The 20,088-nt window shown below is 47.5% G+C and overlaps 1 protein-coding gene across 4 annotated transcripts; it reads right to left on the bottom strand.

The window, feature by feature from the left end:
• Positions 1–169: 169 nt before the first annotated feature.
• LOC133118458 (LIM domain-binding protein 1-like) lies at positions 170–20,058 on the bottom strand. Of its 4 annotated transcripts, none has more exons than XM_061228482.1 (12): positions 19,902–20,058; positions 18,226–18,340; positions 14,649–14,739; positions 14,270–14,314; positions 13,686–13,761; positions 13,040–13,142; positions 12,366–12,538; positions 11,963–12,085; positions 10,769–10,852; positions 10,486–10,609; positions 9,454–9,596; positions 170–1,098 (listed from the first exon to the last, which is right to left on the bottom strand). In XM_061228482.1, exons 2-12 carry the CDS (start codon positions 18,251–18,253, stop codon positions 868–870), a joined length of 1,221 nt encoding a protein of 406 aa, XP_061084466.1. In that variant the 5' UTR covers positions 18,254–18,340; positions 19,902–20,058; the 3' UTR covers positions 170–867. The 4 variants fall into 4 exon arrangements, with proteins under 4 accessions (XP_061084466.1, XP_061084468.1, XP_061084467.1 ...); XM_061228484.1 differs by having other exon boundaries at positions 9,460–9,596; XM_061228483.1 differs by lacking the exon at positions 19,902–20,058 and adding an exon at positions 18,468–18,667.
• Positions 20,059–20,088: the final 30 nt, after the last annotated feature.

Below are 20,088 nucleotides of genomic sequence, written 5' to 3'. Positions count from 1 at the left end.
AGTGAAAACGGTGAACAGAATATGCAGGGGTGTTTTCGGTTTGTCAGTTTCTTTGAACGTTTTTTTTATTTTTTATATATATATATATATATATATATATATATATATATATATATATATATATATATATATATATATATATATATATAAAGAACAAAGAACCAAAAAAAATACAATTTTGCATCAACTTGTGTAGAGTGTGGAGTCGTGTTTAGTCAGTGTGACCCAGTCAAGTACTCCCAAATCCCCAGTACCGGACTGCATCAGTGTGTGTATTTTTTAACGCTGTGGTTCTACACTACAGTCCACACCCTCCTTCACAGTACAGATTTTTGTTCTAACCAGGTCGTACAAAAACAATGAGTGAAAACAAAGTGGAAAAACAATTTCTTTCAAACTTTTCTTTTCTAACATTTGAAATTTGAAGCATTCTAAATCGAAGTGCACGGAGTCACAATGTCATAATAAGAGTCATAATAAGACCTATTAAATATTGCGGAGGGCAGACTGTAAATGTGGTAACCAGCTTGGAGAAAGCACTGCAGAAGAGTGGCTTGCAGGGACCAGAGGCAGGAGGAGAACCAGCTGCAGCGTTGGTCCTTTAGGATCAGAGATGAAGCTTTTCACCAGGCCTCCAGTGACATCAAACATACATCCAAAAACCCTCAGCAAGAACCACAAGATCCATCATTGCTGTTTTCAGAGGGAGGTGAAGGAGGGGTCTGTGGCAGAAAAGGAAACGTCTCAGAGAGAGGAGGGGTCCTGCGTAATGCTGACCTGGCGATCGGAGCCGTAAATGGGGCTAGGTCCTGAGTTGTGTGCCTCTCTGTAGGAGTGATCCATGGGCGGATGAGTCAGTGCGGAGCTCTACTGGGACGCCTGCGATGTGGGGTTGTCGCTCTTGCTCTCCTGGCTGGAGGGCGCTTTGTTGTTCCAGGGGCTGTTGGCGCCCAGCGCGGGGGAGCCGTTGAAACTGTCCTCGTCGTCGATGCCGTTGGCCGCGTCGAACTGCGTGTTCTCCAGCCGCGTGATCAGCCGCTCGTCCTCATCGCCAAACTCCCCTCCCATCAGCGTGGGCTCGCCCACCACCATCACGTCCTGCAGGGAGGACACACACATCATTCACCACCATCACATCCTGCAGGGAGGACACACACATCATTCACCACCATCACGTCCTGCAGGGAGGACACACACATCATTCACCACCATCACGTCCTGCAGGGAGGACACACACATCATTCACCACCATCACGTCCTGCAGGGAGGACACACACATCATTCACCACCATCACGTCCTGCAGGGAGGACACACACATCATTCACCACCATCACGTCCTGCAGGGAGGACACACACATCATTCACCACCATCACGTCCTGCAGGGAGGACACACACATCATTCACCACCATCACGTCCTGCAGGGAGGACACACACATCATTCACCACCATCACGTCCTGCAGGGAGGACACACACATCATTCACCACCATCACGTCCTGCAGGGAGGACACACACATCATTCACCACCATCACGTCCTGCAGGGAGGACACACACATCATTCACCACCATCACGTCCTGCAGGGAGGACACACACATCATTCACCACCATCACGTCCTGCAGGGAGGACACACACATCATTCACCACCATCACGTCCTGCAGGGAGGACACACACATCATTCACCACCATCACGTCCTGCAGGGAGGACACACACATCATTCACCACCATCACGTCCTGCAGGGAGGACACACACATCATTCACCACCATCACGTCCTGCAGGGAGGACACACACATCATTCACCACCATCACGTCCTGCAGGGAGGACACACACATCATTCACCACCATCACGTCCTGCAGGGAGGACACACACATCATTCACCACCATCACATCCTGCAGGGAGGACACACACATCATTCACCACCATCACGTCCTGCAGGGAGGACACACACATCATTCACCACCATCACATCCTGCAGGGAGGACACACACATCATTCACCACCATCACGTCCTGCAGGGAGGACACGCACATCATTCACCACCATCACGTCCTGCAGGGAGGACACACACATCATTCACCACCATCACATCCTGCAGGTTGGACACACACATCATTCACCACCATCACGTCCTGCAGGGAGGACACACACATCATTCACCACCATCACGTCCTGCAGGGAGGACACACACATCATTCACCACCATCACGTCCTGCAGGGAGGACACACACATCATTCACCACCATCACGTCCTGCAGGGAGGACACACACATCATTCACCACCATCACGTCCTGCAGGGACGACACACACATCATTCACCACCATCACGTCCTGCAGGGAGGACACACACATCATTCACCACCATCACATCCTGCAGGGAGGACACACACATCATTCACCACCATCACGTCCTGCAGGGAGGACACGCACATCATTCACCACCATCACGTCCTGCAGGGAGGACACACACATCATTCACCACCATCACATCCTGCAGGTTGGACACACACATCATTCACCACCATCACGTCCTGCAGGGACGACACGCACATCATTCACCACCATCACGTCCTGCAGGGAGGACACACACATCATTCACCACCATCACATCCTGCAGGTTGGACACACACATCATTCACCACCATCACGTCCTGCAGGGAGGACACGCACATCATTCACCACCATCACGTCCTGCAGGGAGGACACACACATCATTCACCACCATCACGTCCTGCAGGGAGGACACACACATCATTCACCACCATCACGTCCTGCAGGGAGGACACACACATCATTCACCACCATCACGTCCTGCAGGGAGGACACACACATCATTCACCACCATCACGTCCTGCAGGTTGGACACGCACATCATTCACCACCATCACGTCCTGCAGGGAGGACACACACATCATTCACCACCATCACGTCCTGCAGGGACGACACGCACATCATTCACCACCATCACGTTCCTGCAGGGAGGACACACACATCATTCACCACCATCACGTCCTGCAGGGAGGACACACGCATCATTCACCACCATCACATCCTGCAGGGAGGACACACACATCATTCACCACCATCACGTCCTGCAGGGAGGATACACGCATCATTCACCACCATCACGTCCTGCAGGGAGGACACACACATCATTCACCACCATCACGTCCTGCAGGGAGGACACACACATCATTCACCACCATCACGTCCTGCAGGGAGGACACACACATCATTCACCACCATCACGTCCTGCAGGGAGGACACACACATCATTCACCACCATCACGTCCTGCAGGGAGGACACACACATCATTCACCACCATCACGTCCTGCAGGGAGGACACACACATCATTCACCACCATCACGTCCTTCAGGGAGGACACACACATCATTCACCACCATCACGTCCTGCAGGGAGGACACACACATCATTCACCACCATCACGTCCTTCAGGGAGGACACACACATCATTCACCACCATCACGCCCTGCAGGGAGGACACACACATCATTCACCACCATCACGTCCTGCAGGGAGGACAAACACATCATTCACCACCATCACGTCCTGCAGGGAGGACACACACATCATTCACCACCATCACGTCCTGCAGGGAGGACACACACATCATTCACCACCATCACGTCCTGCAGGGAGGACACACACATCATTCACCACCATCACACCCTGCAGAGAGGACACACACATCATTCACCACCATCACGTCCTGCAGGGAGGACACACACATCATTCACCACCATCACGTCCTGCAGGGAGGACACACACATCATTCACCACCATCACATCCTGCAGGGAGGACACACACATCATTCACCACCATCACGTCCTGCAGGGAGGACACGCACATCATTCACCACCATCACGTCCTGCAGGGAGGACACACACATCATTCACCACCATCACATCCTGCAGGTTGGACACACACATCATTCACCACCATCACGTCCTGCAGGGAGGACACACACATCATTCACCACCATCACGTCCTGCAGGGAGGACACACACATCATTCACCACCATCACGTCCTGCAGGGAGGACACACACATCATTCACCACCATCACGTCCTGCAGGGAGGACACACACATCATTCACCACCATCACATCCTGCAGGGAGGACACACACATCATTCACCACCATCACGTCCTGCAGGGAGGACACACACATCATTCACCACCATCACGTCCTTCAGGGAGGACACACACATCATTCACCACCATCACGTCCTGCAGGGAGGACACACACATCATTCACCACCATCACGTCCTTCAGGGAGGACACACACATCATTCACCACCATCACGCCCTGCAGGGAGGACACACACATCATTCACCACCATCACGTCCTGCAGGGAGGACAAACACATCATTCACCACCATCACGTCCTGCAGGGAGGACACACACATCATTCACCACCATCACGTCCTGCAGGGAGGACACACACATCATTCACCACCATCACGTCCTGCAGGGAGGACACACACATCATTCACCACCATCACACCCTGCAGAGAGGACACACACATCATTCACCACCATCACGTCCTGCAGGGAGGACACACACATCATTCACCACCATCACGTCCTGCAGGGAGGACACACACATCATTCACCACCATCACATCCTGCAGGGAGGACACACACATCATTCACCACCATCACGTCCTGCAGGGAGGACACGCACATCATTCACCACCATCACGTCCTGCAGGGAGGACACACACATCATTCACCACCATCACATCCTGCAGGTTGGACACACACATCATTCACCACCATCACGTCCTGCAGGGAGGACACACACATCATTCACCACCATCACGTCCTGCAGGGAGGACACACACATCATTCACCACCATCACGTCCTGCAGGGAGGACACACACATCATTCACCACCATCACGTCCTGCAGGGAGGACACACACATCATTCACCACCATCACATCCTGCAGGGACGACACACACATCATTCACCACCATCACGTCCTGCAGGGAGGACACACACATCATTCACCACCATCACATCCTGCAGGGAGGACACACACATCATTCACCACCATCACGTCCTGCAGGGAGGACACGCACATCATTCACCACCATCACGTCCTGCAGGGAGGACACACACATCATTCACCACCATCACATCCTGCAGGTTGGACACACACATCATTCACCACCATCACGTCCTGCAGGGACGACACGCACATCATTCACCACCATCACGTCCTGCAGGGAGGACACACACATCATTCACCACCATCACATCCTGCAGGTTGGACACACACATCATTCACCACCATCACGTCCTGCAGGGAGGACACGCACATCATTCACCACCATCACGTCCTGCAGGGAGGACACACACATCATTCACCACCATCACGTCCTGCAGGGAGGACACACACATCATTCACCACCATCACGTCCTGCAGGGAGGACACACACATCATTCACCACCATCACGTCCTGCAGGGAGGACACACACATCATTCACCACCATCACGTCCTGCAGGTTGGACACGCACATCATTCACCACCATCACGTCCTGCAGGGAGGACACACACATCATTCACCACCATCACGTCCTGCAGGGACGACACGCACATCATTCACCACCATCACGTTCCTGCAGGGAGGACACACACATCATTCACCACCATCACGTCCTGCAGGGAGGACACACGCATCATTCACCACCATCACATCCTGCAGGGAGGACACACACATCATTCACCACCATCACGTCCTGCAGGGAGGATACACGCATCATTCACCACCATCACGTCCTGCAGGGAGGACACACACATCATTCACCACCATCACGTCCTGCAGGGAGGACACACACATCATTCACCACCATCACGTCCTGCAGGGAGGACACACACATCATTCACCACCATCACGTCCTGCAGGGAGGACACACACATCATTCACCACCATCACGTCCTGCAGGGAGGACACACACATCATTCACCACCATCACGTCCTGCAGGGAGGACACACACATCATTCACCACCATCACGTCCTTCAGGGAGGACACACACATCATTCACCACCATCACGTCCTGCAGGGAGGACACACACATCATTCACCACCATCACGTCCTTCAGGGAGGACACACACATCATTCACCACCATCACGCCCTGCAGGGAGGACACACACATCATTCACCACCATCACGTCCTGCAGGGAGGACAAACACATCATTCACCACCATCACGTCCTGCAGGGAGGACACACACATCATTCACCACCATCACGTCCTGCAGGGAGGACACACACATCATTCACCACCATCACGTCCTGCAGGGAGGACACACACATCATTCACCACCATCACACCCTGCAGAGAGGACACACACATCATTCACCACCATCACGTCCTGCAGGGAGGACACACACATCATTCACCACCATCACGTCCTGCAGGGAGGACACACACATCATTCACCACCATCACGTCCTGCAGGGAGGACACACACATTCACCACCATCACGTCCTGCAGGGAGGACACACACATCATTCACCACCATCACGTCCTGCAGGGAGGACACACACATCATTCACCACCATCACGTCCTGCAGGGAGGACACACACATCATTCACCACCATCACGTCCTGCAGGGAGGACACACACATCATTCACCACCATCACGTCCTGCAGGGAGGACACACACATCATTCACCACCATCACGTCCTGCAGGGAGGACACACACATCATTCACCACCATCACGTCCTGTAGGGAGGGGACACACATCATTCACCACCATCACGCCCTGCAGGGAGGACACACACATTCACCACCATCACGTCCTGCAGGGAGGACAAACACATCATTCACCACCATCACGTCCTGCAGGGAGGACACACACATCATTCACCACCATCATATCCTGCAGGGAGGACACACACATCATTCACCATCATCACGTCCTGCAGGGAGGACACACACATCATTCACCACCATCACGTCCTGCAGGGAGGACACACACATCATTCACCACCATCACACCCTGCAGAGAGGACACACACATCATTCACCACCATCACGTCCTGCAGGGAGGACACACACATCATTCACCACCATCACACCCTGCAGAGAGGACACACACATCATTCACCACCATCACGTCCTGCAGAGAGGACACACACATCATTCACCACCATCACGTCCTGCAGGGAGGACAAACACATCATTCACCACCATCACGTCCTGCAGGGAGGACACACACATCATTCACCACCATCATATCCTGCAGGGAGGACACACACATCATTCACCATCATCACGTCCTGCAGGGAGGACACACACATCATTCACCACCATCACGTCCTGCAGGGAGGACACACACATCATTCACCACCATCACACCCTGCAGAGAGGACACACACATCATTCACCACCATCACGTCCTGCAGAGAGGACACACACATTCACCACCATCACGTCCTGCAGGGAGGACACACACATCATTCACCACCATCACACCCTGCAGAGAGGACACACACATCATTCACCACCATCACGTCCTGCAGAGAGGAAACACACATTCACCACCATCACGTCCTGCAGGGAGGACACACACATCATTCACCACCATCACGTCCTGCAGGGAGGACACACATCATTCACCACCATCACACCCAGCAGGGAGGACACACACATCATTCACAGCCTAGAGATCAGGATCCAGGGAAGGCTCGTCTGAAACCTTCTTATTCTCGTCCCAAAAGGTTCCCTTAAGAAGTAATTAAATAATTCAAAAGAATTCCTTTTTCAATTAATGTTTTAATAATACCACTTCAATAACACTGGGGATGTACTGCGTTTTAATTGCTTGCATTTATTTAATGAATTTCCATGTACACATTTCATATGCAATACAGGTTGCTCTCCAGTTTTTTGTATGGTTTATACCTCCTGCAAAGCACCCTACAGATCCACCACTTTGACCACTTATAATAGGACAAAAGAAAAAAAGATTTTTTATCCTATTATCGTTTAAGTATTAGTGAAAGCCACCATTTGACAAAACAAATAAATTAAGAACAAAATATCTGGGCACAAAGGTAAACTAGATAGCCAATCAGCTGTCCCTTTTTTGGAAACATGATCTGCAAATGTTCTTACAGTCCAAACAGAAAGTCACAGGTTCTGTCCCTGAGCGATCTTTAGAGTCATGTGCCGCACACACACACACTGTGGGCTCTCTCCCTTCTGTCTCTTTTGTGTGAAGGAGGATAATGCATGTATTCATCACCAGCCTTGACCAATTCAGCTTATCAACTTACGGGATGTTTGCTACAAAGTAGTTGGGCCAATTTTGCCAGTGCAATTTCTAGGGCTTGGTACTCCGCATGCTTTATATGGGGAACGATTTAAAGTCATTTCCCGTAGATTTGCCCCAAAAAATTAACATTTTCACAAACTATTTTTCAAATGAAACAAAATTATCATTAATCAAGTTTCTATCCCATCAGGGAGGTTTTAGTTTGATATTCCTCATTGGATCTCAGGGGAAGCTCCAGAGTCTTGCACTCACAGCAGAGACATGTGCAGTATATGCTGGCTTCCAGGCACTTCACAGCTTAGGTTGGCCTAGGTGCGTCCCTGTCCTGTTAAATACGCAAGTCTACGCTTGAAAACAAACAGAGCCATTACATTTCATACAGAGACACAGAAAGATGAAGATGTACAGGATGTACAGGGGGTGAGTGCCATGTAAAGAACGTTTAAAAGAGTTTCCTGAATAATATTTGCTTTAGTTGCATCTGAATGACTGGACTGAAGCACCATCCTGAACGCTGAATGTGCTTTATGGTGTAATAAAGGGTTGACGGATGAGAGGCTCCTTTTGTTTTATTGTCCTGAGATTAATGGGGAACTGAGAAGGAAAAAGCAGCGTTAAGCGCAAACAAATCGCCCCAGCGCACTGAATGCAAACATTTGTTGGATATGTTCTTAATTGTAGTGTAAACAGTCAGGAGGAACTGTAACTTAACCATGAAACTTAAGCAAAGTAAAAAGTACAGTTTACAAATAAATAAAGACTCAATGTACAGTCAGTCCAAAGAAGCTTCGAAAGTATTTGCGTCAATTGTAACACGCTACAACTGACACCGCATTTTCCCATCCCTGCATTTCACACACCCCATCCTGTGTTGTGGGACCAGATTGTGTCCGACGTAGGTCCTAAAACAGATAGCACAGCCATTGCCTTTCATTGCTTTCTTGTTCGAACAGATACGATTTAAAAAAATATATAAGCTACAACGCTGGAGCCAGATCAGTCGCAGCCTAACGCAGCACCACCTATTCCTGGTGCCCCGACACCTCATTCTCCCCTCTGCAGACCATGAGTCGCCCTCCAGACGCCCTGTTCGGTGGGAAGGACAGAACTGGGATGCTTACAGGTACCTGGCTGGAGAGGGCGAAGCTGGCGACCGGGGTCTTCTTCTTGCTGTTGCTGTTGGCGGCCGGCCCTCCGCCGACGGTGCTGCCCCCGGACACCTTCCTCTTCCTGCGCTTGCTGGGGGCCTGCCTGGTGGGTTCCGCTGAGGAAACGGCACGCATCGACCAATCAGACCCTCCCCCGGGCTTCCCGCGGGGCCACGGCGTTCGCTTAAGCGTCTACAGGCCAGACTCCTCACCAACGTTTATTTACGAGGGCCCGGGAATAAAACGTCTCGAGCTGATCCAAAACTAGCACCGAGCTGTTTTGTCTTGGAGAACAGTTCACATCAAAAAGCCCTAAGCTGCAAAGAAGTTTTAAGGATAAGCTTAATGCAGCAAGTGTGCCCTGTAGAGTTTATGGAAAATCTGCTGGCAGTTGCATTATGGTGGTTCAGTGCATTTCACTGAGTTTTGGGGAAAGTCATTGAAACGACTGTCATTAGAGTCACCAAATGAGCTGCCTGTGTTAACTGCTGCTGCAGGAGACTGGTGATGGTCGGTCAGGTGAAGGAGCAGGGTACTTTGAGGAATTTGTCATTTTCACTTTGGAGGTTGGTATACTTTTGCAACAAAGATCGTCCTTACGTGAAGTTTTAATGCAATATGCCAACTATTTTTGAGACATTAATACATTTGCCCAACATTCCATCAACAGCAGCATACCGTTATTGTTGCCTAAAAAAGCTCTCAGTCTTGACCGAGCACTCAGTATTTTGACTTATCGGTTCTGGAACATTGGCCCACACGCAACTTACCTATGGCTATTCTTGGAATGATTTTTACATGCTAGATTCTGGCAGTTAACTCAACTTCAAAATTCAGGTCAGTTTTCACACTGACACTTGATCAATCCCACCTTACAATTTAAGTGTCAAATTATTTGTGAATAGCATAAGGGTTTCTGAAGACTGATATTTCACAGGTCATGTTCGCAATTAAATGCAGGCGAGTGACAGCAGGCAGGCGGGAGAGAGAGGCACAGGCCCTTACCCGGTGGGGCCACCATTCTCTGCCACTTCTGGAAGAGACAGGTCTTCAGGCAGTCCCGTGGGCTCAGGCTGTAGGTCTTGTGTCTGGACATCAGCTCCTGCATGGGCTCCAGGATCACACACAGCTGGGGACCACAGGAGACAGGAGAGAGGAGAGAGGAGACTTTATATTCCTCCTGAGATCCTCACCAATCAATCTCACAGACCGGGCATATTATTACGACAAAAATCAGGTATGACACTGGGCGGGTCTGTGGGACAGTGAGACCTGTGAGGGCACTCACTCGGAGGTAGTTGAGTGTGGAGTTGGAGAGGCCACATCTCGTGATGTTCTTTGAAAGCTGGTCAAGCATCTGTGGGTCTTGAGCCTGTGGAGAAGTGTGGGTAGGCAGTGTTCAGGGCATTCTATGAGAAAAGGAAAAACCCAAATACAGACATAACAAACATTTTGAGATCTTACAATTATAGGTTTCCACCTGTAGAATTAGAGGTGTCTCATTTTGAGAAGCTGCAGAATGTCCTGTCCAATCAGCGGATTGTAGCAGTGGTTTGTACTTAATCAATGTTTGTTTTAACACATTATGTCAATAAAAGATTACTTCTGCCATATAATCTGTCATCCAGCAAAATTAAATGACAAAGAGCATTCGCATTTTGTCAAATCAATCCATCCATTTAAAGCGGTCAAATTATAGATCTGCCTTTCTTCCCATGCAACTTCTTGCCCAAATCACTGTGGGAATGGCCCACACCCACATGTCCTGAAACAACTAGGCCAGATGAATGCCAACCAGTATGGTCTGAAAAAGCTTCCGGGCTGATCTGTTAGTTATCGGGCTAATGCTGCTGGCAGAGTCAGGTAGGCTTGATTACAGCCGAGCCTTGGGGGCAAAAACTTTGAGAGCCGTTGATCTCAGTGACTTTGACTTTGTTATGGTGGCCCCACCATCTCAAGAAACGGACTACAGCCTTTAGAGGTTACAGAGAATGGTGAGCTCTGTGGGTGAAAACACCATGTCAATGAGAGGTCAGAGGAGATCTGTGATCCAACCAAATGCCTGAAAGCTCATTGGATGGCGCTTCACTTGACCACAAACACACCGCTAAAGCAACCAGGGTCAAAAAGTGGTCAAATCTGGTCAGTAATTTCTTGTCGTTTTAGAAGTCTTCATTTACTTTTTGGTTAACAACAGAGGACTGAAGGTCATCGATACATGTTGTACAACGCATACCTAATTCATGACACACCACAATAACTAACTGTATTTCTAACTTGATGAAGCGCAATTGATGAACTGCCATGTTGGCTTTCATGCACATCCACCGATGACATTTAAATGGCTGAATAATGTCTCGTCTCCTTTGCTCTAGGTTCTATTATTTCTGACTTGTCCCCGGTCTCCAGCTGAAATATGAACCCTGAAAGAGGACATTAGAGGTTTGAGGAAAGGAAGGAGAGTTAGAAGAGGAGGAATTACATGCATAGCCAGGACACTGCGTGGGATTAGCTCACGATGCTGTCGGACGCTGAAGTGCCAGGTCTTGATTCTCATCATGTCGTCAAACATGAGCTCCAGGTAGAGCCGGCCCTCCACACACACCTGAGGAGAGGGGGAGGTGACAACGGAGGGTCAGAGGTCAACGCTACCACTGCACAAAAACACCCAAGGAGATGTGGGATGAGGACGACCAGGAGAACAAACACAGCATGAGAAATACTGAACCAACAATCATTTCAAAAAATATTTGGGTTTTTTGTTCGCTTTGGCAGGTACTTATCACTGACCAAATACAAACATATAAAAATATTTTAAGAATGTGTGAAAAGTCACTACTTCCTGATTTTAAAAAAATAAACATTGGCACTGCTGACACCTTTACCTGTGTGAACATGGGCTTGCCGTTCTGAGTGACCATGGTGCACTGGTCACAGTCCAGGGACACAAAGTTACTGTGGAAGTTCTCTTTCGGGTGCTTCAGCATGTAGAAGAGTTCAGTCGCTCCCCCTTCAAAAATGCTCCGGAAGTACCGCGGTATTAACGTCCGGCCAATGGCTGTGGAGCGGGAAAGGGCACTCATTTATCAAACAAGACATATACATCAACCGAAGAGGCATTCAATTTTAATCTTCCACCCACTAAACATCACCGCTTCTAAATAACTTATAACATCTAAAATTATATAGTTGGAAGTCCACCTATAATTTAAACATTCAAACATATTACCCGTAAAACTAAATCAAATGTGGTAGGTCGACAACTAAATGACTTCACCTTAAATCACTTGGTGTTTTGGTATTTCTGTAGCAGTTAACCTGCACTAGAGCTCAAGTGATGTTGCGTCTGAACTGGATGCTCTGGGAATGTTGTTAGTCAGGCATTACTGTTCATATCAAATCAGGCGAAGGCACCGTTTCCCTGACATTGTAAGTCACTGTGTAAGAGCTACCGCTAAATGCAGCAAATGTTGCTAAATAATGTTATGTAATGGAGAGCAATGAAACGGGTTGATGAAAGACCCTACTCTGCTCCCAGCATACTTGTCCTATATCTTACTGTATCTCTTGGGCCCATCCTCCAGACAAAAAGTTACGGTCAACATGGCGTCGTCCTCGAAGAACTCCGTAGTGAAGGCATCCCACCACAAATTGTCACAGTCCTAGGAAAACAGATATTATCGTTTACATAAAAGCAGAAATGTATCTTCTGACATACAGTGGGACAGTGGGGAAAAGGGAACCATGCGTTTCTTTCCGATAGCCAGCACGTAGCCATCGTTTGTATATTTAGACACAGAGCACCTACTCGGGAGGTCCACAGGGGGTGCAGACTATTTAACCCAACAGGAGCACAATTTAGGAAACGATCATAACGTTACGTTTAGGTTTAAATCCAAGAATATTTTATGAAGCCCCAGGTGCATCAAGTGGAATGGAAATGTTTGATTGAATTCTGCAAATATTGTAAAGTACACTGCACATTTCTCAACTGAAGACAATGCAGGTCATAAGTGCACACATCAAGCACTTTTACACTTTAGCAGCAATAAAGCTGGAGATGGCAGACACAGCAATAAAGCTGGAGATGGCAGACACAGCAATAAAGCTAGAGATGGCAGACACTTAGGGTCTGAGAATCAGCTTTACCCGATTGCTCAAGACAGTGAAATGATCCTGGGTGGTGCAGGTGTGCGAGCACTCACCTCGGTCCAGTTCTGCAGACGTTTGTTGAGCTCAAACATCCTGTAGTCTGACTGGTTTCCAAACGGCGCGTGTCTCCTGTGAACGGACGGCAGAAAATCCATTCAGACGGACTTCAGTGGTTTTATCTGCACTTGTAGAGCTCATTCAGGAGATTATATGCTTTGTGTAAATTGGAAAAGGAATTATTGCCTTTTTAAAGTGTTAAATTTGGATCTTTCATTCTAGCACCATCTAGTGAGTGATTGGGGTTATACTGAATGCAGGCTTACCTGACCATTCTGCTGAAACTCATGCCTCTAATATACATCATCTCACAGAAACTTCGACACCAATTACTGCCATTTATTCTATTTGGGGAATTTTTTAATACCATATTTTAATAGTGAAACATGAACTGAAAATCAAACATATCCAGAAGATGAACCAACCCAGTCACTAACAATGCATTTCAAAATGCATAAATGTATTTATATATTTAATTTAATTATTTCCAGTAAGTGGTATGAGCTTTGCTAATGATACATAAAAAGAAAAAAAAAAGAAAAACTACAATACCCATAAACCTCATGTAAAGTATGCTCACCCAATTCCGGGCTCCAGATACGCAGGGGGATACATTGGAGTTGGTCTGCAGAGAGAGGTTTGAGAGTCAGGTCACAAAGGGAGTCAATCCCCTCTCTGGTCTTCCATAATCTCATCACTGCTGCAGTACTGCAAGTGCTGTTCTTAAGACCAGGGGCGCTTTTGGTGCATTTAATCACATACATAACACACAAGTCACGGATTGGCTAACTAGTCTACGTTCATAAACAAGCTGCTGATTGAAAGGAAAACTGAGGCCATCACAGAATGAGGAGACATCCCTGTCCGAGGCAGTATGGCGAGAGTATTTTTAGCTCTTTGGAGATCATCCAGGTTCAGATTTCTACACTGAAAGCCAAGGGGAAAGGGCTGAGGCTCACCCCACATCGCGGTCCAGCATGGTGCCTGGAGGGAAGGCGCTGCCGTTGGGGGGCTCCTTTGGGGAGTACAGCTTGAAGGACTTCGTACAGCCTGCAGAATAAAGCCAAGGAGAAACAGCCAGGGTCAAAGAACTTCAAAAAAAATTGGGTTTATATGTCGGTCCCCTCATGAATACAAATCATGAATTGGTCTGATCTCACCAAAATCAATGTTTCAATTTTTATTTTATTTTTTACTAGGAAAAGCCCACTGGGATTGGATTGACAGCTCTTTTTCAAAGGGAACCTGGCATACAGCTCATGCATAGTAGGGAAGTCAGATTTAGATTTGATGTTCAAATGCTCCTAAAATAGGGGAAAAACTTTCTTTAATTGTTAAAAAACCCTTTGCTCTTGTGTGGTCCACTGGTGCATAGCCAATCAGGTTTAGATTTTCTTTTTACCAAAGCTGATTAATACTCAGGAGAAAGTGACAATGATTAAGGCTGGGAGTATATGATGGAAAATATGGTCACACAGGAGGTGCAGCACATTTGTTGAGAATCACTGAAAACTTAAAAAAGCAGAAATCACTTAGGGTTTTAGACAAATTTATTAAATCAATAGATGTCATGTAGGGCAGTCGGAAATAACTGAAATAACTGTAATAATAACAACTGAAATAACTGTAGTAATAATATTTACAGCATCAACACCGTTCACAGGGGCCGCCAAACATCTAATTTCAAGAACTGACAAGGATGGGTATCGTGAGAGCAGCACATTCCAGAATCTGCATATATTGCCATGCTTTGCTTCTCCCAGCATGTGCTAATGTGGTTAGGCTTAGGTTCATACAAATCCCAATGTATGCCATGCTACAGGTACCATTCAAAACTGCAGGAAAATCACAGAAAGCTCTAAGAACAGGGGGAAAGCAAGAACTGCATAAATAGTAAATAAACAAGGAATCTGTAACACCCGCCCATGACAGACATGCAGTCTTTCTTGCCAGACACAGTTTAAGAGGTAAAAGTTTCGATTCCAATAACTTTTTTGATGTGGCCGTAACTAGCTTTGAATTTCACAAGCCCGTCATAAGAAATAAGGTTAATGGGGATCTTTCTAATCCATTTGTACTAGAACAAAAGTCAATACAGGGTTGCCCAGTCAGCACCCTCTCGTTAACTATTTCAAAGGGACAGATAAACCAGGAGGGCAGCAAAGGTTGGTGAGGTGTTGACCTACTCAAACTGAGGTCACTCCGAGAGGTTTTTGGATCTTACTTGGGTTATAGAATACACAGAAAAATACAGAAAACTCAGGTTCTTGCTTTCAACTACAACCCCTGCAGGGCCATCAGGCAAGAAATATTGCATGGATTGGGGTGCCGATTCAATTAAATACCATGGGGTCCACCTGCCTAAAATGGTTACTACAAACTATTGGCCCCTTAAAGAAAAAAAGAATGCAGATTGTGAGGAGACTTATCCGCACTGATGAGAGAATTAGATATAAAACACTCCGAGTTATCAAAATTGTCCTTATTTGCATTATCATTATGCATATTATGTTAATTAAGTAACTTAACCCAGATTAAGCATCTCGGTGGAAAGACATGCGCTAGACATTTCGAACTGGATAAATAGCACCAAAGTGAGCAACATTTTGGTTAGATCAATGGAAAATCGGAAAGATGTTATGCTAGTTAGCTCTAGAATTGCATCTAAACGCTATATTATAGCTGGCTAGCGTTATCAGTCTAGCTTAGTGCACACGAAAACGTTGAAATAATGTTTTGACACTAGCTAACCATATCCCAACAACAGATTCCACTGACGACACAGATGGGTCGCATCGCCGTACTGTAACGTTAGCCAATTTAAATTATAAGGTTATCACTGCAATAGCTAGCTGGCTAGCGACTGGTGCTTGATATGTAGCTAGATGCAATGCTAGCTAATTATTTTCGCATACATAATGCCCAAAAAATCCCCCAAACAGTATCTATTGAGAAGCCAACCCGATTTCTCATTGCAATTACACAATGAATGAAAAGTACATTCGCAAAGATTATACATTGCGGGTAAATAATGGCCATCTTCCGATTCGCTAAATAGACCGTTAAACAATCCGTTTTACTAGCCAATTCTGTGACAAATTTGTCATCACGCGAGCCTGCCCAGATTAGGCCCCAAGACATCTCAACTCTAATGCTAGCTAGCCATTTGCCTAAAGCAGTTGCCAGAATGTTGCGTTTACAGGCCAAAATGTTTTACAAGCAAACCGTTTAAATGAATATACGTGAATTCTTTACAGCGCAAAACTGAAAATACACTGTTAATTATGCTTTGCGAGGTACCAGAATGAACGATAACGTTACCTGCACGAGCTCAAACAAGATACTGTAGCTTTTTGGCAAAATTTCAATGGTCGCTATCCAATTCCCCGTTGCTTCAGTGCACTGTAGTGGTGTTGGTATGAACAAGTAGCCAATGCACGTCTTTTTAAAAATATAGAGCTAACGTAAACTAAACGGAGAAAATTTCAATGGCGAACCCGTTAGCAGTACTGTTCCGCTGGTTGTGTTTACACGGCCTTGTCTATTAGCAAAGCCCAGGAGGTATAGCGCCCAAACAGCCCTTTGTTCCTGGACAGACATGAACAAGAGCCGTAGGACCTCCTTTCTCTGTTTTCATTCCCCCTACTGCTCTTCAGAAACGACACCCCTTCGAGGTCCCTTCTCTGAACAGAGCGTATATGGTGGGAGGGGCCAGGCACCTGTAAGTGCGCACGCTGAGTGCAAAACAGCTTGCAGCCCATTGAATTCAACGCAGAAAAGATGGTCATCGTGGTCAATATTTTGTGATCATGCATTTGATTATGTGCAGCATTTTGTGAGACAATGATCGATTGTTCAATACGTTTTGGAAAATTAAACAACGTGAATACCCTTTTATGACAGAAGTCCCGTAGAACCCTGTCTCCAAACCATTGTCTATATCTATAGCCTATCTAAGTATACAGTAATCCAACTGCAACGGACTTCCAGAGTACTGTTGATTTGTATTATTTTTCAGAACCTTCTGGAGTAGGAAGATGGAAGGAACATAGGAGATGGCCATCTGGCAGCACTCTCATCTGCTGTTTGTGATCACGGCTCCCTTGGGAAAGGTACTTAGCCTGAATTGCTTCAGTAAAAATGTCAGGCTGTATAAATGGATTGTATGTAGAAATGTAATGTGTATGTTGCTCTCGATGATAGTGTTTGCTAAATGTACTAGGTCTGTCTTCATCCCATAAGCCCAACAAGGTACAACCACGATCCCATAAAACGCAGAGCTGAAGAATAACACTCATTAGGAGTATTCCAGGTAAGTCCAGGGATCAACCGCAAAATCAATGTGTAGTTTGTAACAGAAACTGAGGACTGAAAACATGAGATAGTTCTTGGTCATGTATTGTCTATCAGCAGATGGAAGGGAGGTAGATACATAGCTTAGATAAATTAATCTCCCTTTACTGCTTGCTCAAAATGTGAGGAAGAAAGCATCTGATTTTGGTTACAGGTGCCTGAATGAGAGCACGCTGAACTCACCAGGGCAAGCACAGCCTCCCACAGACATCTTCTCACATAATGGGCCCTGCTCGGAACGGAAAGGCCGCTTCTCCTCCACGCCCTGTCAACACAGGCTTCCTCTCAGGACCCACAACTGAGGAGAAGAGGAGAATGAAGTGCGTGAGGGTGGGGTTAAAAGAGCTCACAGAAAAGCAGAATACCTCGTATTAATTTTATTTTACCCGGAGAAAACGTGAGAGAGGTGAGCCTGTCACGGTTACCTGTGAGACAGATTTCAGAGACCATCAACCGTACGATGACGGTGTTTTTAAAGGATGTTTTTGTTCTGGCGGTGCTGCAGGATTCAAGGTGTTCCCGACAGGCGCTGGGTAAGGTGAGGAACCTGTCCCGAGACTCATTACACTGTACCATGCAGCAGTGCTCCAGAGTGCCACGGCTGAAGGAGTCCCCCTCCTCCACATAGCCCTCCTGGGCTCCCCACAGGGCCTGCACTTTCAGCAGTAACACACTCTGCCTCCTACCACCGCTGCCACTCTCACCGCTAATCTCTCTCTCTCTCTCTCTCTCTCTCTCTCTCTCAAACACACAGTGCCCTCTCTTCTTTCTCCCTCCCTCTACAGCAGCTGTACTCCATGTCATCCTTTCAGTTCCTCGTCCCGTCTTGGGTTCACCTTCCCTCCCACTTAAAAACCCATTCCAGGAATGCTCGCCCTCTGCATAAATGAATCTCACACTTGGCTGAACCCCATAAGCGCTCTGTCAGCCCTCTTGTCTGTTCTCAATCTTGAGCTCTCGAGAAGGGGCGACAGCAATTACAGGGTCCTAATGTACCCCCTTGCAAATAAAACAAGAACTAGCCTCCTTTATTAACCTGTTTACCCTTTTAATCAAGAAAAATGCACTGACAAAACTGTAGATTTGAATGCCTTTCATTTGCTTTTTTCATAAACTGCCAGAGGGTTGCCTCTGGACAGAGAGGGCAAGCAAAGATCATCTTGTCCTACATGCTGTTATTTGTATCATCTCCTATGGTAGAACTTGCACTAGTCCCTTTATTCTAACCCAGGTAGACTGGCCCACAAACCAGTTACAATGAGCAAACGATTATTACTTGACATTTCCGCCTCGGTGCTGCTCCCTCTGAAGGATAGGACAGGGATATGGAAGAGTCATTTGGCAGAGATAGATTGTTCAGTCTTTTTCTTATCCCTGAATCTGTGAGCCTGGGAAAATGTACTTCAGCGTTGACTGCACCGTCTCCTCTCTCACACGCACACACGTACATGCAGCCTCGCTAAAAACAAAGATCGCTGGCCGCTGCCCCATCTTTTATCTTTCTGTGCTTGGGGTTACAATACAATAGCAATCACTGTAGCAGAACACACGTATGCAAACACGCAAGTGTTCGGCATACATCCAAGGCTCATGAGCACGTATGTGTATAGACACAGACAGTTCCAATAACAACCTCCACCACCCCCACCCACCCCCGCCCCCGCTCTCTCCCCCCCCGCCCCCGATCGCACAGCAGGGTCATATGTTGATGGAAATGCTCTGCATGGCCACCGACACGATCTCTCACTCTCACACTCGCATACCGTAGGCACACACGCACACAAACCTGGGTAATGCTAACATCACACAGCCCCATCATTCTGCCTCCCCTCTACGTGCGACGCATCAATCATAGTTACCTTTTCTCCGCTCCACACAGCCTGCCTGGTGTGTCTCTCTGCGCGCGGAGGCGTATGTGACCAGAGTGTGTTTACGCTGAGAAACCGCGCACCAGCAAAACAAAGGAAGGAAAGCCAACGCGTTGGGAGTGCGGGAGGCAGGAGAGTGGAATAAATATGACGCAGAGCCAGCGCAACTTCTCCAGCC

Source organism: Conger conger, chromosome 18, assembly GCF_963514075.1.
Source record: "Conger conger chromosome 18, fConCon1.1, whole genome shotgun sequence".
In the NCBI taxonomy this organism is placed as follows: Eukaryota; Metazoa; Chordata; class Actinopteri; order Anguilliformes; family Congridae; genus Conger; species Conger conger.
The sequence above is the reverse complement of the archived record's forward strand: the minus strand, read 5'-3'. Positions and strand labels throughout refer to the sequence as shown.

What these genes read in the sequence shown, in the direction of transcription:
- LOC133118458 (XM_061228482.1), bottom strand. Translation starts at nt 18,253, where the DNA reads ATGTCTGTGGGAGGCTGTGCTTGCCCTG. An exon ending in GCAAGCCCATGTTCACACAG is followed by an intron (nt 12,086 to 12,365) that starts GTAAAGGTGTCA and finishes CCCTCTCCTCAG; the next exon opens with GTGTGTGTGGAGGGCCGGCT. An exon ending in CCACACTCAACTACCTCCGA is followed by an intron (nt 10,610 to 10,768) that starts GTGAGTGCCCTC and finishes TGTGGTCCCCAG; the next exon opens with CTGTGTGTGATCCTGGAGCC.